This window comes from Dendrobium catenatum, unplaced genomic scaffold, assembly GCF_001605985.2.
Source record: "Dendrobium catenatum unplaced genomic scaffold, ASM160598v2 fragScaff_scaffold_923, whole genome shotgun sequence".
In the NCBI taxonomy this organism is placed as follows: Eukaryota; Viridiplantae; Streptophyta; class Magnoliopsida; order Asparagales; family Orchidaceae; genus Dendrobium; species Dendrobium catenatum.
Genome location: NW_021319385.1, coordinates 1,110,084 through 1,130,164, shown reverse-complemented (window position 1 = coordinate 1,130,164; position 20,081 = coordinate 1,110,084). Strand labels below are relative to the sequence as shown.

The 20,081-nt window shown below is 33.1% G+C and overlaps 1 protein-coding gene across 2 annotated transcripts in view; it reads right to left on the bottom strand.

The window, feature by feature from the left end:
* LOC110108563 (transcription factor bHLH128) overlaps positions 1-8,407 on the bottom strand; it is a 17,038-nt gene extending 8,631 nt beyond the window's left edge. The window contains exons 1-3 of one of the 2 annotated variants that reach the window (XM_020839249.2): positions 7,831-8,407; positions 1,492-1,811; positions 540-671 (exon numbers count right to left, since the gene is read on the bottom strand). In XM_020839249.2, coding sequence (XP_020694908.1) covers positions 540-671; positions 1,492-1,811; positions 7,831-8,314 — 936 coding nt within the window. In that variant the 5' untranslated portion in view covers positions 8,315-8,407. The remainder of the gene's footprint in view (positions 1-539; positions 672-1,491; positions 1,812-7,830) is intronic. The other variant, XM_020839250.2, reaches the window with a different exon arrangement.
* Between the last annotated feature and the right edge of the window lie 11,674 nt (positions 8,408-20,081).

The following is a 20,081-nucleotide window of genomic DNA, read 5'->3' as shown; positions in this document are numbered from 1 at the left end:
ATATATGTATGAATTTTATTTATTTTTTAGTCTCAAAATTCTTAGAATTATAAAAATTTTAAGATTAAATTGGCATCATTATTATATTAATTTTATTATTTTTTATAATATTATTATTTATTACGTCATCCGGTTAATCGAACCGGTTGAACCGTGAACCTCTCATTCTTCCGGTTCGTTGTCCAGTCTGATTTTCAAAACTTTGCATAGTGATGCATGCCTTTAGCTCGACCATCTTTGACAGAGGTGTTGGGACAAGAATTCTAAGAGAGAAGCATATTTTCTTGGAAGTGTAAGGAACAACAAATCATTGTAGTCAATTATGTCAGAATGCCAAATTTTTATACTGCATGACAATTATGTATAAATGATGGTTGCAAAATTAGAATAAATTTAATGATGAATTATGCACCACATTTTCAATTTAATTATTTCTCAGCAAATTATTTTCAAGTGTTATATGCACATGTAAGCAGAAGAAAATGATACAAAAATAACAAAGCCCAGTAAAAGTGCTTCTTCAAGAAGCATAGCCTAACCCTTTCAGCTATACTCCTAGGATGCGTAGCACAACCGCGCTTTGCTCGAATTTTGAAAGGGGCCGAATCTTGCTGAATTTGAAGGAGCTTATCAACAACAGACATATCCACTGATGTCCCAGGAAGGCCATACTGAAAATTTATCATGTCAACACAATAAAGCTTACATCAGTCATGAGAAACCATAAAAAAATAAAAATAAAAACAAAAACAAGTACTTGAAAGCAAATGGAATAGATAAACTTAGTAGTATTGATACGTAAAATAAATAATCCCAAAGAGTATTTTATTTTGAAATATGATTTAGAAAGGAAGCCAACTCCTAAGAATAAGAACAGAGAATTACACTAGTAGACGGGCGGAACCAGCTCCAATTTTGAGAGGGGGCAATTTTAATATAAAAATAATTAAATAAAAAAAAATAAAAATTAAATATTAAAAATATTATATATAATATTATGAAAAGTTGTTTTAATTTTTTTTAGCTTTATATTTGATCTAAAAAAAATTTAGCTTCCAAATACAAACTAAATGTCAATCAAAATCTTCATTTTTAGCCACAAAAAAGCAAAAAAAAAAATTGCAAGAACATGAAACAAATATACATAATTGATATTCTTAATCAAATCCTAGAGATTTTTTGTGCACTAATTAACTCACTTTTAAAAGTTATTTCTAAAATAAAGTTATTGCATAGAAAAATGAGCCTTCATTACTACCTATTGTCATAGCAATTAAAAAATACAGAATATAGATACATTGGGAGAAGATAAAGCAAAAAATGCAATGTATGGTTGAGATGAATCAAGCAATGACAAGTAGGGGCAAAAAAGCTTTTTAGGGGGGCAAAATTGATTTTTTAGGAGGGGCAAAATGGATTTTTTACACTCTAAGTTAATTTTTTTTTTTGAGGGGGTACATAGGGTTCCGCCTTTGCTAGTAGATAACTTACTTGGGAGTCAATGTTGTTGAGAGAACTAATAATATCTCCATTATCTCTAGAATGCTTATTTGAAGTACTGAAAACTATGGAGTTGGTCTCATCCCATGAGCTGATAGGATAATTGCTAGGCACGTAAGATTGACCAGCATTGCCACCAGCCTCATCGGAGCTCTCTCCCATCTCTGGGATGCTGATTTCAGAGATCTGAGACACAGCATCTTGCCTTGAAAAGCTTAATTGAGACTTCAGCCTTCTACCTGTCAGAGCATTGGTGCTCTCATTGGCTGGTTGGAAGTAACTTCTTGTTCCTCTTGAAGCAGCAAAACCTGCTAGAATTTCATACAAAATTTCTTTGCAGTCCATGAACAAAATTAAAGACAGGAAGCCGATAAATAATCCAACCGAGAAAATGAAACATAGATTGGGATACTGCTTTTACTTCGATACCAACATTGCAATGTGTGAAACTACTAAAGAAATTAAGTAAACTTATTTTTTAACAAGTAATACCAGGATTTGAAACTTTTCCAGTCAAAACCCCTCGAGAAATCCTGCCGAAGGCAGCTTAAATATAAATTGGGAGACCGTAAGACTTCATTAAGAGGTTTCCTTAAAAATTCAAGCTTTGAGAATTTTGATAGACATTAAAGGTGTTGAGAATAGTTGCTACTTAGTTTTTCCTATTTAATATTCTTGCAACTTGTATGTTTTTGATGATTCCAAATATTATTGATTTGATTATTATTTCTTCTAACATATTTTGGAAGAATTGTTTTTGCTCTTGTGTGTAATAACATTTCAGGGAAATCATATCCAGATTGTTGAAGACTTCAAATCAAGTTCAGCTTAGCGTGTTTTGTAAATTGAAGTCTGTATTTTTCAATTTATTGAGTCTGAGAGAGTGTGATTGTAATTGAGCACACACACACCGAGGGAGAGTTTTTATAATTCACATTTTTTAACTGATCGTACTGTACAATACATGTTCGTATGGAACAAACAGTAAGTGAGAAAATTTTTCTAAGTCCTGATCGTCCAGACGAATTTTCATATTCGTTCATGGACGATGCTATCTGGATTCTCACTTTGAACAGTTCGTCCAGACGAATTGTCCTGTTCGTCCTTGGACGATATCCTCTGGATTTACACTTTGAACCGTTTGTCCAGACGAATTAACCCCTTCGCCCCTGGACGATGTCCTCTGTTCTGTTTTTGTTCATTTCGTCTTGACGATTCGTACAGACGAACTTTGAAATTGTTCTGTTCGTATCGGATGAAAATGAGTTCGTACTGATTCACATATAGTTCGTACGGGACAGTTTTTACACTGTTCGTCCGTACTAACTCAGGTTCGTACGGGACGATCATGAGCGCTGAAAACTTGAAAACTTCAGTTTTTGGATTTTTCTTGTCATTTCTATATAAGGAGTCCTAGAAACTATTACAAAGGCCTTTGGTGTTGTTTTCTCTTGAGAGGCATCATTGAGTGTGAGTGTTTGGGAGAGATTGTATGAGTGAAGAGTGAGAGATCAAATGAGGGGTTTGTGAGGGATTCACAAAGTTACTTAAAGAAAAGAACTCTTTGTTTCCTTCAAGTTTCTGCCCATCTCCTCTGAAGGCTCTCAAGTGAAGTTCAACAACATCGGTCCGGTTCTCTGTCGACACTTGGAGAGTGTAAAAGGAAGACAAAGTGTATCTTTGACAGTTATTGTGTCTTCGTTCATTTGGAGAAAACTAGAAGAGAGAACTTAAAAGGGAGAGAGGAAAGGGTGGAGTTTGAGAGGAAGAAGATCCTTAGAGAGAATTTCAAGGGAGTGTGGAGGGGATATTCACACAGTTGCTCCGGCAAGTTTGCACCTCAGTACCATCGGATTCAAGCGTCTTGAGGGAAGTTTTGGGAAGAAGAAGATCTCTTTGGTGTCAAAGGACCCGGCTCCTCCGCCGCACCGGGGAAGGTGGAAGTGATTTTGTAAAGGCTTCTCCGCCTTATGGGGGCAAAAGGAGAGTCACTTTGTGGTATTAGTGCAATAATCGGAGGGTGCCTCCGGGGAGTGGACGTAGGTCAAGATTTGACCGAACCACTATAAATCTGGTGTGTTCTTTCTTATTTTTCTTCCGCTTTTAATTTAACTGCAAGTTGTTTACTCTGGTTAAAAAATTTATTTTTAAACTTTAAATTTAACTTGCATTAATAATTAAAGAAGATTTTCTAAAATTCCAAGAGTAGAAGTATAATTTTTAAATTACGAATTCACCCCCCCTCTTGGTTAGCCGCTGGGATATAAGCTTAGATCTAACAACCTATTCACGAGCCTCAACAAAAGGGTGGTTTCATTTGTTGATATTTGCGTGTAAATGTTCCGTTATTATATGTCAGCTATTTTGTTTGATAAAAATTTTAAATTATAAAATAATATTTAACTCCTATTTTTGATGTTATCATAGGATATTTTACGATATTGAAAAGCTATTAGTCTTTTTTTAATTTATTGTATTATATTCTCATAAGTGAAGATATCCTCTTTATTTTCATCATATTTCATTTAGTGTATTCGCTTGTATATTGTCATCTATATTCTACTAGGAGGAACAACAAGACTTAATCATGCCAACATGGTATCAGAGCATAATTAAATCATGCCTAGACATTCCCACACCCCCTTCATTTCTCTTTTCGTTTTGACCAATGCTCCCACTCTCGTAGGTGAGTGAGAGTTGTTGAAAGTACTGCATTTATTCATCATTGTGAGGTGGTTATTGATATTTATCCGATAAGCAAAATGTGAGAATTTTTCTCACAAATGACATCAAACTATTACCTGCAAAAATATTTATGATAGTAGAAAGAGTTTAATGTCCTATCTTCTAACAAGGATCTCACACAATTAAAAAAAAAAAAAAAGATAACATTGGAAACATAAGATTTTTTACTTGAAAATCAAAAAAAGAAAAAAAAAAGCGGTCTAACTCAATTGAAACATGTTCCATTATTTTTAGTGCCTTCCTCGAATTTTGAGTAATGTTAGTAAAATGAAAAAGACCTAAATTGTGATGGATGCCTCGTGAAGTGCTAGTAAATAGAGTTAAAGGCATTGGTGTTCATGGCCTTTCATGATGATTGGGCTTGTCCCTTGCCTCATTGGTAGGGAAGATATCAAAATTGGCAAGATGACTCAAGATGGTTGAGATGTATGATAAAGGAAACCAAAAGTGATTGGGTGCCTAGTAATGGTTAGAAAAATGCAGAGGTGGAGCCAAAAATTTTTTTCTTGTGGGGGCACAAATTGCCATAAATTGAATAATAAATATTTTATAAGGATGTAATTCTTTCACCCACAAATTCTCCAATCAAATAACCACATTTTTTTATCAATGTATATGTGAGAAACAATATTAAGTCAAGATTACTCATATAAATTTTACTAATATGCAAGATATTAGTAAATTGCCATAAATTGAATAAAAAAATATTTTATAAAGATGCAATTCTTTCACCCGCAAATTCTCTAATCAAATATCCTCATTTTTTGATCGATAGTATACGCGAGAAACAATATTAAGTCAAGATTACTCATATAAATTTTACTAATATGCGATATCATTTATCACCCACAAAAAAATACTTTATATTGAAGGTAAGATTATCATATGCTGTAACTTGAACTTTGAAGTTTACACATAATACACTTGATTTTTTTTTTTCAACAATAATTCTTATAATAATAGAATAAGAAAAAAAAACAATAATTGCTAATAAGCTATAATAATAGAAGAAGAAGATGGAAAAAAAAAAAGAGAAGAACACGCTAAAAAATTTTGATAGATTGTTGCACAATAAGGATAGGCTAGCATAGTTTGTTGAGTAACAGTGATGCGGACATCTGACGGTAGATGTTAATCAAAGGAAGAGACAAAGATCGACGACCGAGAACACTCCATTTTTTTATCTTAGTTCCTTAATTTTATTTTTTATTTTAATTATGCATTTTCCGTTTTCACCCTTATTTAAGAGTCTTGTCTTATGTAAGCCCAAGAGGCAAAATTTTCTCTCTAGTTTCTTTTATTTTAAGGCCTATATAAAGAGGCCATTGCTCTCGTATTAGGTATGATGAAGTTTTAATAAAAACTTTGTTTTGCACTTTTGTTCTTGGGGAGAACGTTAGTGAGAATTCCTATGGAGGGAATCGTGGTTTTCACCAGCCGCAGGATGGGTCCGGGCTCGTGGCTTGAAGTCCCTTGGTGAAGGACATCATATCACCCGTCAGTCTTTGGAAGAGTCTAAGGCTCGCGGTTATATTTTTTTTCTTTGATTTGTTTTCTTCTTATTTTCCTAATTTCCATCCCCATCCTAAGCCTAACCGGCCAGCTTTCCCACACTTCAAACCTCCAACGCTCTCACAAACCATAACCCTAATACCTCCATAGCCGCCAACTACTTTCTTTCCTCCATTGGCTCCCACAATTTCATCTTGTATTCAAAACCTTCCTATTATATACATCTTAATTTGGTAATGAATTTTAATTCAAAATTTCAATTAATTTGAATTTGAATTTGTTTCCTAAATTATGACTCTTATTTTAGGAAAGTTGTTTAAATTAGGTCCAATTAAAATTTTTATTGGATTATATTTAATTTCTTCTCATCAATTAAAGAGTTTTGGTTAGGCAAGCCACAAAATCCCTTGCCTAATCCCTCTTTCCCTCTTAAAGCCGTCGGCCACCTAACCCTAACCATAATTCCTAGCCTAACCACCGGCCTCTTTTCCCCAATCCCCTTTTGCCTCCAAATTCGAATTCCTATTCAAGACTTTCCTTTTATTCAATGCCTTAATTTAAGAAAGTTTTCAAATTTCAAATTCAAATCAATTTAAAATTGAAATCCTTTCCTAAAATAAGTTCAATTTCATTTGGAAACTTCCTTAATATTCTCAAATCTGAAATTAATTCATATTTAAATCAATCACCGCATTCAATGAACCTGGGCACCCTCTCTCCTCTCCCTCTCTAGGCCGGCCCCTGCTCTCTCTCTCCAATCCATTTAATTCTCATTAATTCCCCCCCTCTTGGAGCCTTCCGTTTAATTTGAAATCCCAAATTTAACATGACCCCCTCCCTCATCCCGTTCTACATCAAACAGTGTTCTCGAAATGCTCAAATAATTCAACAAGGCATTGGATGATTGGAAGGTTAAAGTCCCATGTGTATAGCACCAGAAAGATCTCAATAAGCCTACTATAGGTAATGTCCATATGCTCGGTGTACTCAATAAGATAGCATGTAATGGTTCGACTTTAAGCTCTTTTAAGTAATGAATTAATGGACTTAGTTGGGCCAGTGAGGGCCCGTGCCCCCCGAAGGCCCCCCTAATGTGGCTCTCTTATAGGAAACATCCCTATCCTAAAAAGAGGAATGAGCAATCTGGAGACAAATAAGCTCGGAGAAAACCAAAGACAATCAATTGCTACTTTAGGTAGTGATCTAAACTCCGGAACTCTTTATGATATGCGGATTTTTGGTGTCGTTGTGTAGAATCATGACCAATTTACGATTTCATGATGGATGGATATCTTGGCCCTTTCATCAAAATCTTCAAAATCTGTAGTCATTAAATAGCCCATACCATGCCCTCCCCTAGGGAAGAAGGTAACTAAGCAATCCCATTGCTGGGCAGACCAAATGGACCTGCCTTGGCTAAGGTCAACCTACACAGCCTAATTAAAAATCATGATTAACAATTTGCTATTTGCTAAAATCACACATATCATCATATCATTTGTATTGTTATTAACTAATCAGCAATAGCACAATTATCATATAATTGATAAAATAATAATTGTTTAGTACCTAAATTGATAATTGATTAATCCACATAAGCTTCTCTGTATCAATCAATGTTTAGGATTACTTATTGTTAATGTAGTTACCTAATTTATCTAATTATTTTTCAGAAATGAACACCTACAAATTACCTGCAATGACAGCCATACTTTCCGAATTATAATAATAAATTTTAGATAATAAGAGTAGCAAGATTAGAAAATTCCAAATTAGACAAATCCTACTTGAAATAAAAAACGACGTTTACCGATCATAAAAAAATCTAAAATTTAACCTTTGATTTTACTAGAAAATTGCCCAAAAAAGAAAAAAAAAACAGAATAAACAAGAAAAATAATACATCACCCCCAATTAGGTTGACAATTTTTTACCTCAGGAGTCCTGACAGGTTCGATTAAAGAAAAATTGATAGAATACAACTCTTTTATAGATTTTTTACAAATTTGTTTTGTTAGGTGTTATTTATCTTCTTTTTATACCTATGTTATAAGAAAAGGAGAAAGGGCTTACCAGAATCGACCATGAGATGGGAAAAGAATCCGGCGGGGGAGCTATGCTGCCTCGTAAGATGGGATCCCCCAGCCCTAGCTTCCCCCGCAACCGCAGCCGCCGAAGCCATATCCCTCACAGGACTATCGACACCTAGGTCAAACGGCTGCTGAAGTCCAACGCTCGCCGAGCTCCCGCCACCTCCACTTCGCTGGATCTCGACCTCGTCTGAGGCCACGCCTACGGAAGCGGCTGCCTGGAAGCGGGAATTCGATGCAAGACATGGAGAGTCTCGAGGAAAGAATCTGCTCATCTGACCGTCCGATCCGATCGTCGTACGGAATCCCCCATCTCCGGCGCCGGCGATGACAGAGTCGGCGGCCCTCGCGAGGAGCGAACCCGGGGCCGAGCCGTAGCGAGTAAGGCCTTGTTGACCCGCTGCACGGTGGACAGCGGCGTTCATCGGAGGCGAGACGCCGCCAGCTGTAGAGTGGGACTGGCTCATAGCTCAGAGCAGGCAGAGTGAGCGGAGTGTTGTGTGAGATATGGAGACCGGTGGATTGGTGGAGATTTGTTTGGTGGGTGTTGGGGTTTGACACTGTGGTCGACTGTCCAGTTGTGATTGGTTCTACGTGCGGTCAATGAAATCCTTGCGGCCTTGCATTGGAACCATAAAATTGGACCTTCGAAGGTAATTCCGTGACAAGAGGCTCCAATGGCTCGAGTTGGCGTTAGTTCCTTCGTTGCGGTTCGAAAATGGGGGTCCTGTTCTTTTTTTCTTTGCATCATAGCTAGCGTATGCCTTCGGATTTTTTTTTTTTTTTTTGGGACATTTAGGTCAATTAAGGCAAATTCACACACACAACGCATACACACAGACTCGAACATTGGACCTTTTAGTTGGAAGCCTAAGCTCTCAACCAATAGGCCAAGGAGAGTTATGTAATGCTAAGTAGGTCTCTTCCTTTCAGGGACTATAAATCCTACTTATCCGCGTCACAGGATGACGCCACCTCCATCCTTCTCTCACGCATGTGATTGATTGCATGACTTTTATTTTCTCCAGTTTCTCTCTAGTGACCTAGAGCCTCCGAATGCTGGTATGAGCTACGCATGTTGATTCAAACTTTCGGACATTTCTTCCTTTTGGATAGGACTTCCTAGTCTATACCCATGTGCCAATCCCACTTTAGGAGAGGATAATGTATGATCCTTAATCAAGAGTTTTCTCAGGCTCCGGCCTGGGATGTAATTAACCATGAGGGCTTACGCCCGTGGGAAACTCGGTCCCACATCTACTAAACCCCATTCGAACTATTGTATCGGGTGGGGGAAACCTGTGATTAGGTCGTGTATATTACTACCCATCGAGGTGTGTTGGAGACAGCCTCTATCCTCAATGGTTAGTCGTATGCATGATCCAATCTGTCCCTTCCAATTGACCCGTTCACGCTGTGCACTTTCAGAGGTCCACAACGTCGTGGTGCCGGGGTTAGAATCGCCTCGGCTTTGAGCTCTTAGGTTTTTGGAGAAAACTAGCATATTGGAGTGTGTACTGCGGAGCTGAGTCTCATGTGGATAGAATCTAGAAGAATCTAAAAGATTCTGTAGGGACGCAACTATGTTGGAGAGTTGGGCGTTGTGGCGCTAGAATACTGAATTTTAAATATTAAATTTCTAAATCCTTTTTCCTTAGCCCTCACCCAATCATCCTTTCATTTGCATGCCTTGTTGGGGAAGGAAGGAGAAGAGAAGAGGGGGGGGGGGGGGGGGGGGGGGGGAGAGGGGGGAAAATTCTTTACACACAAGAACAGAGAGAGAGAGAGAGAGAGAGAGAGAGAGAGAGAGAGAGTTCATTTTGTCATTTTCATCTATCACTCCACTTGAAAATTGTGTCTTGAACGTGGTTGGTAACTCGAATCATATTTCTATTTTTAATTGTTTTGATATCTCAAATTTTATCACTTTTAAATTTGATTAAAATGCAATATATCTAGCTCTAGTGATTTTCCATCATATTACTTTCTATATGTAATAGATATCACCATCCTAAGCATTATGACTATTTAATATTAAAATTGAACTAGGTAGTTTCACTTATATGTCATTTAGTTGAAATGGTAGTATAATATTAATTATAAAATGATCAGGAGTCAATGCATTGCATTTAAAATTGGAATACACAACATGCACATAATTTTTGTTCATTTGGTGCAATATGCATTTTTTGTATATTGTAAGCATATTATAGGCAAGTAATATGACTAATATGATCGATATAAGGGCACATGGTTCATAGGAACTATATGACATATATGATACATATTGCATATAATATTGACATTATAAGATATACATATGATAAATGTAAGTGTACTGATTTCATAAAGCTCTATATATAAATGATAGGTATAGGAATGATAGAATCTACTGCTCCTTTGCATGGCTATTGATCACTGGTTATAAGATGTATAAGTGCATTGATTTTATCATTTATATAATATGACGTTTTACACATTTGCTGCTATCTATTTTTATCATTACATATTCATACTTATGTCGAATGAAATATTATATGTATAATATTTTCATTGCCTTGCATTGATTGCAATTGTAGGTTCTGGTAATCTACTGAGTTGTTAGTTTATTCCATGATTTTTATATGTTTTAAGGACTGGGTCCGGATTCAATGGAGTGAGCTAGACAGATCGGGTTTTTCCAGCTTTTCTTTTATTCTATGTATTTGGGTTTATTTTTTTGTTGTCAGGAGTTTAAAATGATAGATTAGTGCATTGATTAAATTTATGACTATTGCATATATATTTTGGGAAATGAATAAAAATTATAAATTGAAGAAAAAAATATATATAGCTTTCATTGATTTTTATTTATGTAAATAAGATTAGTGGCTCTGATACATTAATGATGAAATAAATAAAAAAATTCTTTCAAATTTAGACCTTGGAGTATTACAGATAGAGATCATGCTATACTAGTAATATTGTGGGGAGGGATGAAGTTTATAATGATAATTACTATCAGTTGAAGGTCTTTGTGACGGAGGTGTTATGATGTTGCAGTGATTGGCATCACTTACAGGTTTAGTGCAAGCAGTAAGATGATCCTTGGTGGCAAGTTGTGATTGAGTAAGCAATGATAACAACAAGCAAGTTAGAGGGTCAAGTATGATGGTCTGACCACGTCACATGTTCTAAATTTACTTAATTAAGGCAAATTCAAGATACACTAAAACTGAACTAAAGGTGATTCTAAAACCCTCAATAAATGTAATGCCCCAAAGTTAAATTGGAAGAATTATCTATATTAATTAATCAATCAGAACTTATATAAATCATCACAGTAATAAATCTATATCAAGTAAAAGCAACTAACAATTACATACTTAAAAATATTGCACAATGTTCATCCTCCCAAAATTAATATGCATTAGCTAGGAGATCAGAACAATAACTAATCTCTCATAAGCTCATAACTTCAAAAGAATAAAAAAATTGTAGAGAAAAATCTAAAGAAGAACAATATGATCTTTATCAGTATCGATACACATGATCCCGACTCCTTTCATCATCTGAAATCATTAAAATCAATATAGTGAGATCAAAAGACCATCAGTAATCCAAAATTCACTAAAACTTTCAACACAAGGACTAAAAAGTTAATATGAAATGTTCAGTCTAATATAATTAGTAACAATCAATATAGTTTATGATCAAATATCATCAATAAAACTCAAAATGATCAATAATAAAAGCAAAGAATCATAACAATAAATCTAAGAATTAATAATTGACAAAAAATTTAATAAATCAGTAAAATAACGATGTAGAAATCACTCACAAATCATTAAAGGAATCTATCTTATCTTTTTATATGCATCATTTGTTTATGCATTATCAATACATCCAATACTATCAATAATATTAATATATCTATCAATGTCATTAGTGATATCATTGTTGGCATGCATCAATGTATGATTTAACAAGATAGGACATCCAGCTTTAACATGGAATTTTAAATATTTTTTACCCCAATTGCTTTCAAGTTGGTTATTAGTCATACCAATTATCATTTAATTAATTAATGTATTCAATTAATCGATTATCATTATAGGTGGCTTTATTAAATCAATAAAGAGTCATCACTCTCTACCCATTAGCATAATCAATCATCTATTACAGACTACAACCTAGATAACATAACAAACCATCTTTAAAGAAAATACCGTTATCCCATCTTCATGTGTAGGATATTATGTTTTAAGAGTCAACTCATTTTATAGTGTTAACAACCAGCTTTTCTTGCTTTTGCAAATGCCATCATTCAATTTTGTTCAATACAAAAAAAATTATATAATATTAAGCAAAAAAGGGAAGAGCAAGAAGCATTAATGTAGTTCATATTAAGCACAAAAATATTATCCATATGATTCCAAACATTAATATCAATAGGCCCATCCAAAAAAAAATTGTTTAACAGTCTCAAAATTAAAACAACATTGACATTTAGATGTAATATATAAGTCTTTCCTCTTGTCATCCACAAAGATTAAAGCATACAAAAGTCTCTAACAAATAGTGGAGATATTTAAGCATATGTGTAGTGAGAGTTTGTGGGATGGAAATATCAAATAAAGAGTGATTATGATGTGTTAATTTTGAAATCTAAATAAAAAAAATCACTAAAAAACATTTCTTTCAAATTTATCCTTAAATTACATATTTTAGTTATTTAGCATTTGACATCCAATGTGTTAAATATATGTTTGATATGAGTTTTTCTTAATTTAGGTATATTCTTTAGATTGAGATTTGATTGAAAAAACATGGCTAATATGTTGGACTGTTTGTGATCTACATCATGTAGGAGGTTTTTTACTGGATAAGTGATAATATATTATGGAATGTGTTTTATTTATTCATAGTAGTTCATGTGATCATATTGTTATGATGTGATAGTTAGATCTATCATTTTACTCATTACATAGATTCTTAAAAAATTTGTGTACATCTTTAATTTTATTATTGAAAAAAATGCCTTTTAATTCAAATCACGAACTATGTTGATATTATACTAATTATAGATTTTGATCATAATAATGATAAAATTTTCTTATAGAATCTTTTGTAATATATATATATATATATATATATATATGGCTACGAACTATGCTCATGTTTATGATGCTTATATTCTTGGTTAAATCCCTTTAGATATTGGCTAGCTTGACCAATAGGCCCACAAAGTGACAACTCATTTGAGAAATCTCTAGCTTTATATGGGTTGTATCGTTTTTCGCCGGAAATGCGCCGGAAAACCTGAATTTCTAGCCTTTTTTTTTTGTTACCGGCGAATATTGTCCGCCGGTAATTACCTATTTTCATGTAGTGTATATACAATATATAATGAAATAACTAATTATTAATTTATGGATATAAAAATACTATATGCATGCGAGTGGATGTTTTGCATTAGGAAATAAAATTATTTATATAATTCTGTATGAACTCTATTATATAATTCCTTATGAACTTCCATATAAGGAATGTTTTATGTTTTGGTCACCCATACCTTGTTAAGAATATATATTAATTATCTTAAGTTCTGATTACTCAGACTTCGTTAAAAGATTAAATCAAGATGCTCAGAGGATGAAATATATAATAAGGAATGTTTCACTTTTTTTTATTTTTTTAATTTATTAATATTAACTTTAGAGGCTAACCAAATATTTTCAAGGTGATTAAATTATATGATGGAGGAGAAGTTGTTGCATTATGGATTTTCTCTAGTAGAGAGCCATATAAAGTGATATTTTATCAAACTCATAAGTGGGCAAAAACTCCATGCTCAGCTATACAAAGGGGAAAAGATATGGCTCTGGTGGCCACATGTTGTGTATAGAGAGCAAATTATTTGTTGCATATAATAAGGAATTTGGACATAATAGCTTTATTTGTGGTGGCCACATGATAGAGGAAATGTCAACCATTTCCATGTGCCACACCTAATTTTATTATTAATGATTGAATTGGACTTAATTTATTTTCTTTCTTTATGAGAATCATATCAAAATTGAAAATTTATACTAAGAGGCTTCTTTTGGACGGTTTTTTACTGCTTCTTAAAGCAGCTTTCTAGTATACAAATTTTAATTTTTCTTCTAAAAAGCTGGTTTAAGAAGCAGTAAAAAAGCCGTCCCAAAAAGCCGTCCCAAACAAAGCCTAAATCTATAAAATTAGACCTACTTATAAAGTGGGGGCAAGTGATTCAATATACTCTAAAACAAATTAAGACACTCACATAAAAACAAGCATATGTGATTGCTCGCAAGCACATATAAATATTTTAAAGATTTAAAATGTTTTTCTTGTGGCATGTAAATCCATCAAATGTTCCAATTAAATAAATATGTTCTCATGCACAATTTTTTCAGACATTGAAGACCATATGATAATTACTGAAGGTTTAATTATTACTGTGATTGGAAACACAAAATGCAAAAGTTTGAGGCTAGTTGGAATGAAAAAAATTGGATTTTTTTAATGCATAAATATGTTATGTTGAGCTTGATCTGCTCTTAGTTTAAGCTTGAATTGGATTAATTAATCAAATTCAAGTAGGGGAATGAACCGGCTTATTTATCATTGAAGAGATATTGTGATATCATACAAGGAGTTGAGATAATAAAATCTTAAAATGAATGAGAAATAAGATCATAAATGGCAAGAAATAAAATAAGAAAATGATGAAATTAGAATTTTATATATCTTTATATTTAAACTCTTGATTTTATTGTTTTAAGTATATTTTTTATTTATATTTTTTTAAATAAGCGGTCTCATGAACTTTCGAGTCGAAGTTGCTTCAATCTTAATTGGAACTCATCATGCTAGGGGTGTCAAAATGGGTTTTCAAGTCAGATTCGGGTCCAACGTGAAATTGACCCGCTCTCGACTGCCCCAACCTGAACCCGACTCGATTACACAAACATGATATAAATATAAAACCAGACCGGCACGCCCCAAATATGGGTGAACCTGACCAGACACACAAACATGCAGAGCATGCGGGCTGGACGCGATCATGCGGCGCCTGACTGGGCGGGACTTGTGTGGTGTGCAAGCGGGCGCGGCTGGGGGCAGGACGCGTGAGATGTGAGCTGACGCTGTCACAGACTTACGCTACTGCAATGCAGGCAAGAGCAGGCAGGATGCGGTTCGAGCAGGAAGTGCAGGGGGATGCAGGCAGGACATGCGAGCGAGTCATTTTCAAGTAAAATTTGGGTTGGCAGGTTGACCCATACATTACCCAATTTTTCAAATGGGTTAGAAATTAAAACCTAAACATGACCCATTAGTTAAACATGTCAACATGAAAACTAGAATTTTTGGGTTGGATTCGAATCGGGTTTTCTGGTTGTGTCATAAATTGACACCCCTACATCAAACTCAATTCACAAGTTATTTAATGAAACACTCCAAATCTTTTTTGTTATTTTTAATTGCTAGCAAATTTTTTTTCTTAAAAGCTGTTTTCTAAGAAGTAGATGAGAAGTTGTTACCAATATAATAACTTTTATAAATATGATAACAGAAGTAGAAAAAAATAAGTCATGTTAATTGAAATCTATGAAATTACTTGGCATCATGCTTATGCAACATTTTAAGAATAATTTTTCAACTACAAATTCTATTTTGCTTTATCATAATTAGTTTTTTTCTAATTAAATTTTTTATTTCATCGACAAAAAAGTTACACAATTCTTAGAGGGGCCGGTCAATAACTCACTAAATGCTTATAGAGCTACAATCAAAACGATAAAGCAAATCTAATGAGTCGTCTATCCCTATCTAGTTAGAACCACAAAAATAAATATAGAAAAAGGCAGGCAGGCCACGGGCTAAAGCCAAAAACTCCATTGGATCAACAACAGGAGCTAATTTGAATTGTCCAAAAACTTGAAGAGTCAAAACTCCAACCTGCGAGATATAAAAAAATATATTGCAACTGGTAAATGAATAATAGACTGCACCTACAAGAATAAGAAGGCTAAAGCATGGAGGGCAACCAAGATTAGCTCCTTTCTTAGCCAACCATCAACACAAACATTGCCTTCTCTCTAAATATGAGAGATTCTATAATTAACCTCGTCAAGAAGAAGTAATATTTTGTGAAACAAATAAAACATATTAATATTAAGGCATTTACGAGTAGTAACTAAACTAACAAGCAATTTGGAATAATATTCAATCCAAATATTTAAATTTTTCATCTCAATGCATAACAAAAGTCCTTTAAAAGGAGCACTTAATGCAGCATATAATACATTGCCATTGGAAACTTTGGAGAAAAACCATATAAAAATTCACTAAGATGATCCCTTATCATACCACCACAACCGACACGACCACTAGCTAGTGACAGAGCCATTGATATTAAGTTTAAATTCATTAACATGAGGTTTGATACTCCTAACAATTTTAAGCATACTGAACCTTTCAAAGTTAATTTAAACTATTAATATTAAAATACAAAAGCTAGCATCATTTTCTCTAAAATGCTCATGGGTCAAAACCTTGGCAGTAAAAAGATGTTGAATTTTTTATTTAAGATAATTTATAACCCTACTAGAGCTCATTTTAATATTGTTATGCTTACAATTATTCCTTTCTAATCACATAAGCTAGAAAATAACATGAGGAATGTGACCCTTGGGTTTCTTAAGAAACCAATCAATCAAGAACGAAAAAAATGCTATTGCTATAATAGAACACTTTCATGCCTAATTCATTCTCCAATTCAGACCATACCATGGAAGAAACATGACCATAAAAAAAAAACAAAAAAACAAAAAAATTGCTTAATTGTTTTCATTTGATAGCAACATTGACATTTAGAGACCAAGCATATACCCTTGTTTTGTAATCTACTATCAACATATATAAATACCTTTAACATTCTCCAAGTTAGAGTAGAGATAGATCAAGGAGTGGAGGAATTCCACACCTTATCAGAAATTTTACTACTATCCTTCTTAATTCTAAACAAATGCCATAAATTTTTGAAACAAAATTCACCATTCTTAAAAGATTTACATAAAAAGAACATCATTGAGAGAAGCAGAAGAATTAATCAAAATTTCACAAATAATATCAACAATATTTTTAGAAACATGATTTAATAAAAGATCTTCACACCATTTTCATCCCTAATAAATTCAAACATGTTCAATGAGAAATGAGTGTTAAATTAGTAAGAGTCCAAAGACCCAAAACCTAACCAATCATCCTACTAGAAATGGGATGAACTATTTCTCAATCCCCATTGGAGAATCGACTCACTAAGCCATTTAATTTTGCATAACCTATTCCAACATGGAGATTGGCCATTTTTAAAATTGCAAAGAGTAGGATGAATGTTGTTACAATATTTTTAGCTCCTAAACTTAGCCCATAGGGATTCATTAGACCTAAATTTTCACCAAAGTTTATGGGAAATTAAAACCTTTAACCATATCAAAAATAGATTTACGCCCTAAGCCTCCTTCTTTGGTAGGACTAGTGCAAGAAAGCTAATTAGACTAATGAATCTTTTTTAAAATTTAAAGAGGAGCCCAAAAAATATATTTATTAATTTGTCTTGTCTATTACAAGTCTAGCAGTGGGGTTCATTATTTATAGTAAATAACTAGGCATTAAACATATAACACTCCTAATTAACAAATTTCTTGCCCCTAAAGATGGAATTTATATTCCCAAGCAAAGAGTTTTGTAGAAATACTATCAAATAAGAAAGTCTTTTTATGACATTTGTGAAATGGAGTCCCAAGATAATATATATGAAGAGATTGCTTTGTAAATCCAGTAATCCAATTAATCTTATTGCAATGCTCCATACTTATGCAATTACCCATAATAAAAGTACATTTGGAATTATTAAATTTGAGGCCACTATCTTTTTCAAAAGTGTTAAGCAAATTTTTTATTCCTTTTATGCTATTAAGAGCTCTATTGCAAAATAAAATAATGTCCTCAGCAAAGCACATATTAGAAATATTTAGGTCACCAAAATTACTATAAATAACACTTTTATAAAGAGAGTAATAATACAACGAACATCTTCATAAATATTCAGCTGCAATAAAAGCAAGGTTTGTAATAATGCTTCATTGCTTTATATTTTTAGAAGTATTATGAATCAATTAAATCATATTGAATTTTCTATCACCCATATTTCCCGAAGTGGCAACTCTTGTGCTAATTTATTGGCTAGAAAATTAAGGTGTTTCTCTTCAAGGCATCGATTTTTATACTTCCCTCTCAAATTTACGCATGCTAATTAAAAGGTTTGGTGATATTGGATAAGCTTGGTTTTCCCTAATTTCAATGTCAAATATTAATGGGGTTTGGTTTAATTTTTCTCTATCTCCCATCTGCTTGGAGTTGCTCCTGTGGGCTATGTTTCGGTGGTGCTGGTTTGTGCTTTGCTATGGTCTTATTTTATTTAATAATGATTATTGGGTTTCCTGTGGAATGGTTTTTGAATTCAGTCCCTTCAGACCTGTGATTCTTTTTTTGTTTATCTGTTTTAATGGGTTCATTCGGATGATTCTATATGTTTATTTTCATATCTCATTGTTGATCATTTCTTGAATTTTTTCGTAGGGGCTTTTTCCTGAATGGATGGTCTTGGTGAACTCATCTTTTTAGCATGGACACTGGACGTGGAATGGCTCTCAAGTTCTTTTCTGTTGTGTTAAATGCTTACCTAAGCTTTGGGCTTCTTTTGGGCTTGGCTTCTTGCTGACCTTGCTTTTGCATTGTTCTTTAGTTTTTTTATTTTACTTTTCTCTCTGTAACTAGGCATGGTTCTTTGGCTCTTATGTTCTTTTTTGAATTTTTGATTGTACCTCTTTGAGCTTTAGCGAGCTATAAAACCTTTTAAGGACTTGTAATCATTTTTTTTATATCAATGCATAGGCCCTTTAAGGGTTTTAATTAAAAATAAAATTTAGCAGTAATAATGTATAAAACAGGGGACAATGAATCTTCCTGCCTAGCACCTTGGGCAGCTTTGAAAAAACTTTTAGATTTCTCATTGATAATGATAGAGAACTAAACATTTTTCACAATTTTCTTGATTAACGTAATAAAATTATCATCAAAATAAGAAAGATGAATCATATTGAACACATACTAATGGGTCTAATGTTATTCCAATACTCAAGATTTTCCTTATTAGGAATCAAAATGATAGAGCTTGAAAAAAAACTAGAAATATATAAATCATTTAAAAAGTTCTATGATAGCTTTACAAAGATATTTTTTTATAATTAGCCAGCACTTTTGAAAAAATAAGATTGTAAAATCATCTGGCCCAACAACATAATCTTTATTCATATCCATAAGAGAATATTGAATTTCACTATATCATAATTAGTTTATTTAAGCAAAATTTTAAAAAATTACTAATTTTCTCAACCAAAAAATTGTTTTCTTTTGTTGCCTCTTTTCTTTTCCACCAAAAGGTAGTTAAAAAGAGAAATTAAATAAAGCCTGCCTATCTTCAAGGAAGAGTAAAATGTGAATACATTATTTTTCCTTTTATGCTTATAGATATGTATAATCTCATAACTGATCTTAGATAATTAAATTTAATTCTATTTGTTCTCAATTATTGGTTAATTTCAACATGAATCACTTAATTTATGAGTTGAATTGTGAGATCATACATATGTATAAGCTTTCAAGGAAAAATAATGTACTATACTATTGATTCAAGAAGAAAAAAGTAAGAATATTCTAGATTTTTTTCTAAGATGTAAGAAATTTGAATTAATTAAACTTCTTAGAAAATATCATATTGCTATTTAAAAAATTATTTTATCATCTTCAAAGATAGATAAATATATCTTAATGAGATATAAATTCTTTTAAAAATCCTAATTAATGAGAGATGCAGCTCAATTTCTTCCATTAGGAAGGTACATTACTCAATAAAGTAGTTGTGAATTCTATGAAAATCATATGTAGCAGAGTTATTTTCAAGTTACTTCAATAAGATAGGCTAGTTAAGGGCTTTCATTATACCAATATCTCATTGTATGTCCTCTAAAATTATGTTTGTCATAAAGATGAGGTTAGAGCTAAATGTTAGTTAATCCAATATTCATGAAAGGGAGGATAGATGGAATATCCATTGAACTGTCTATGTGATTAATAACCATAACTTTTGTAGTATTACTAGAA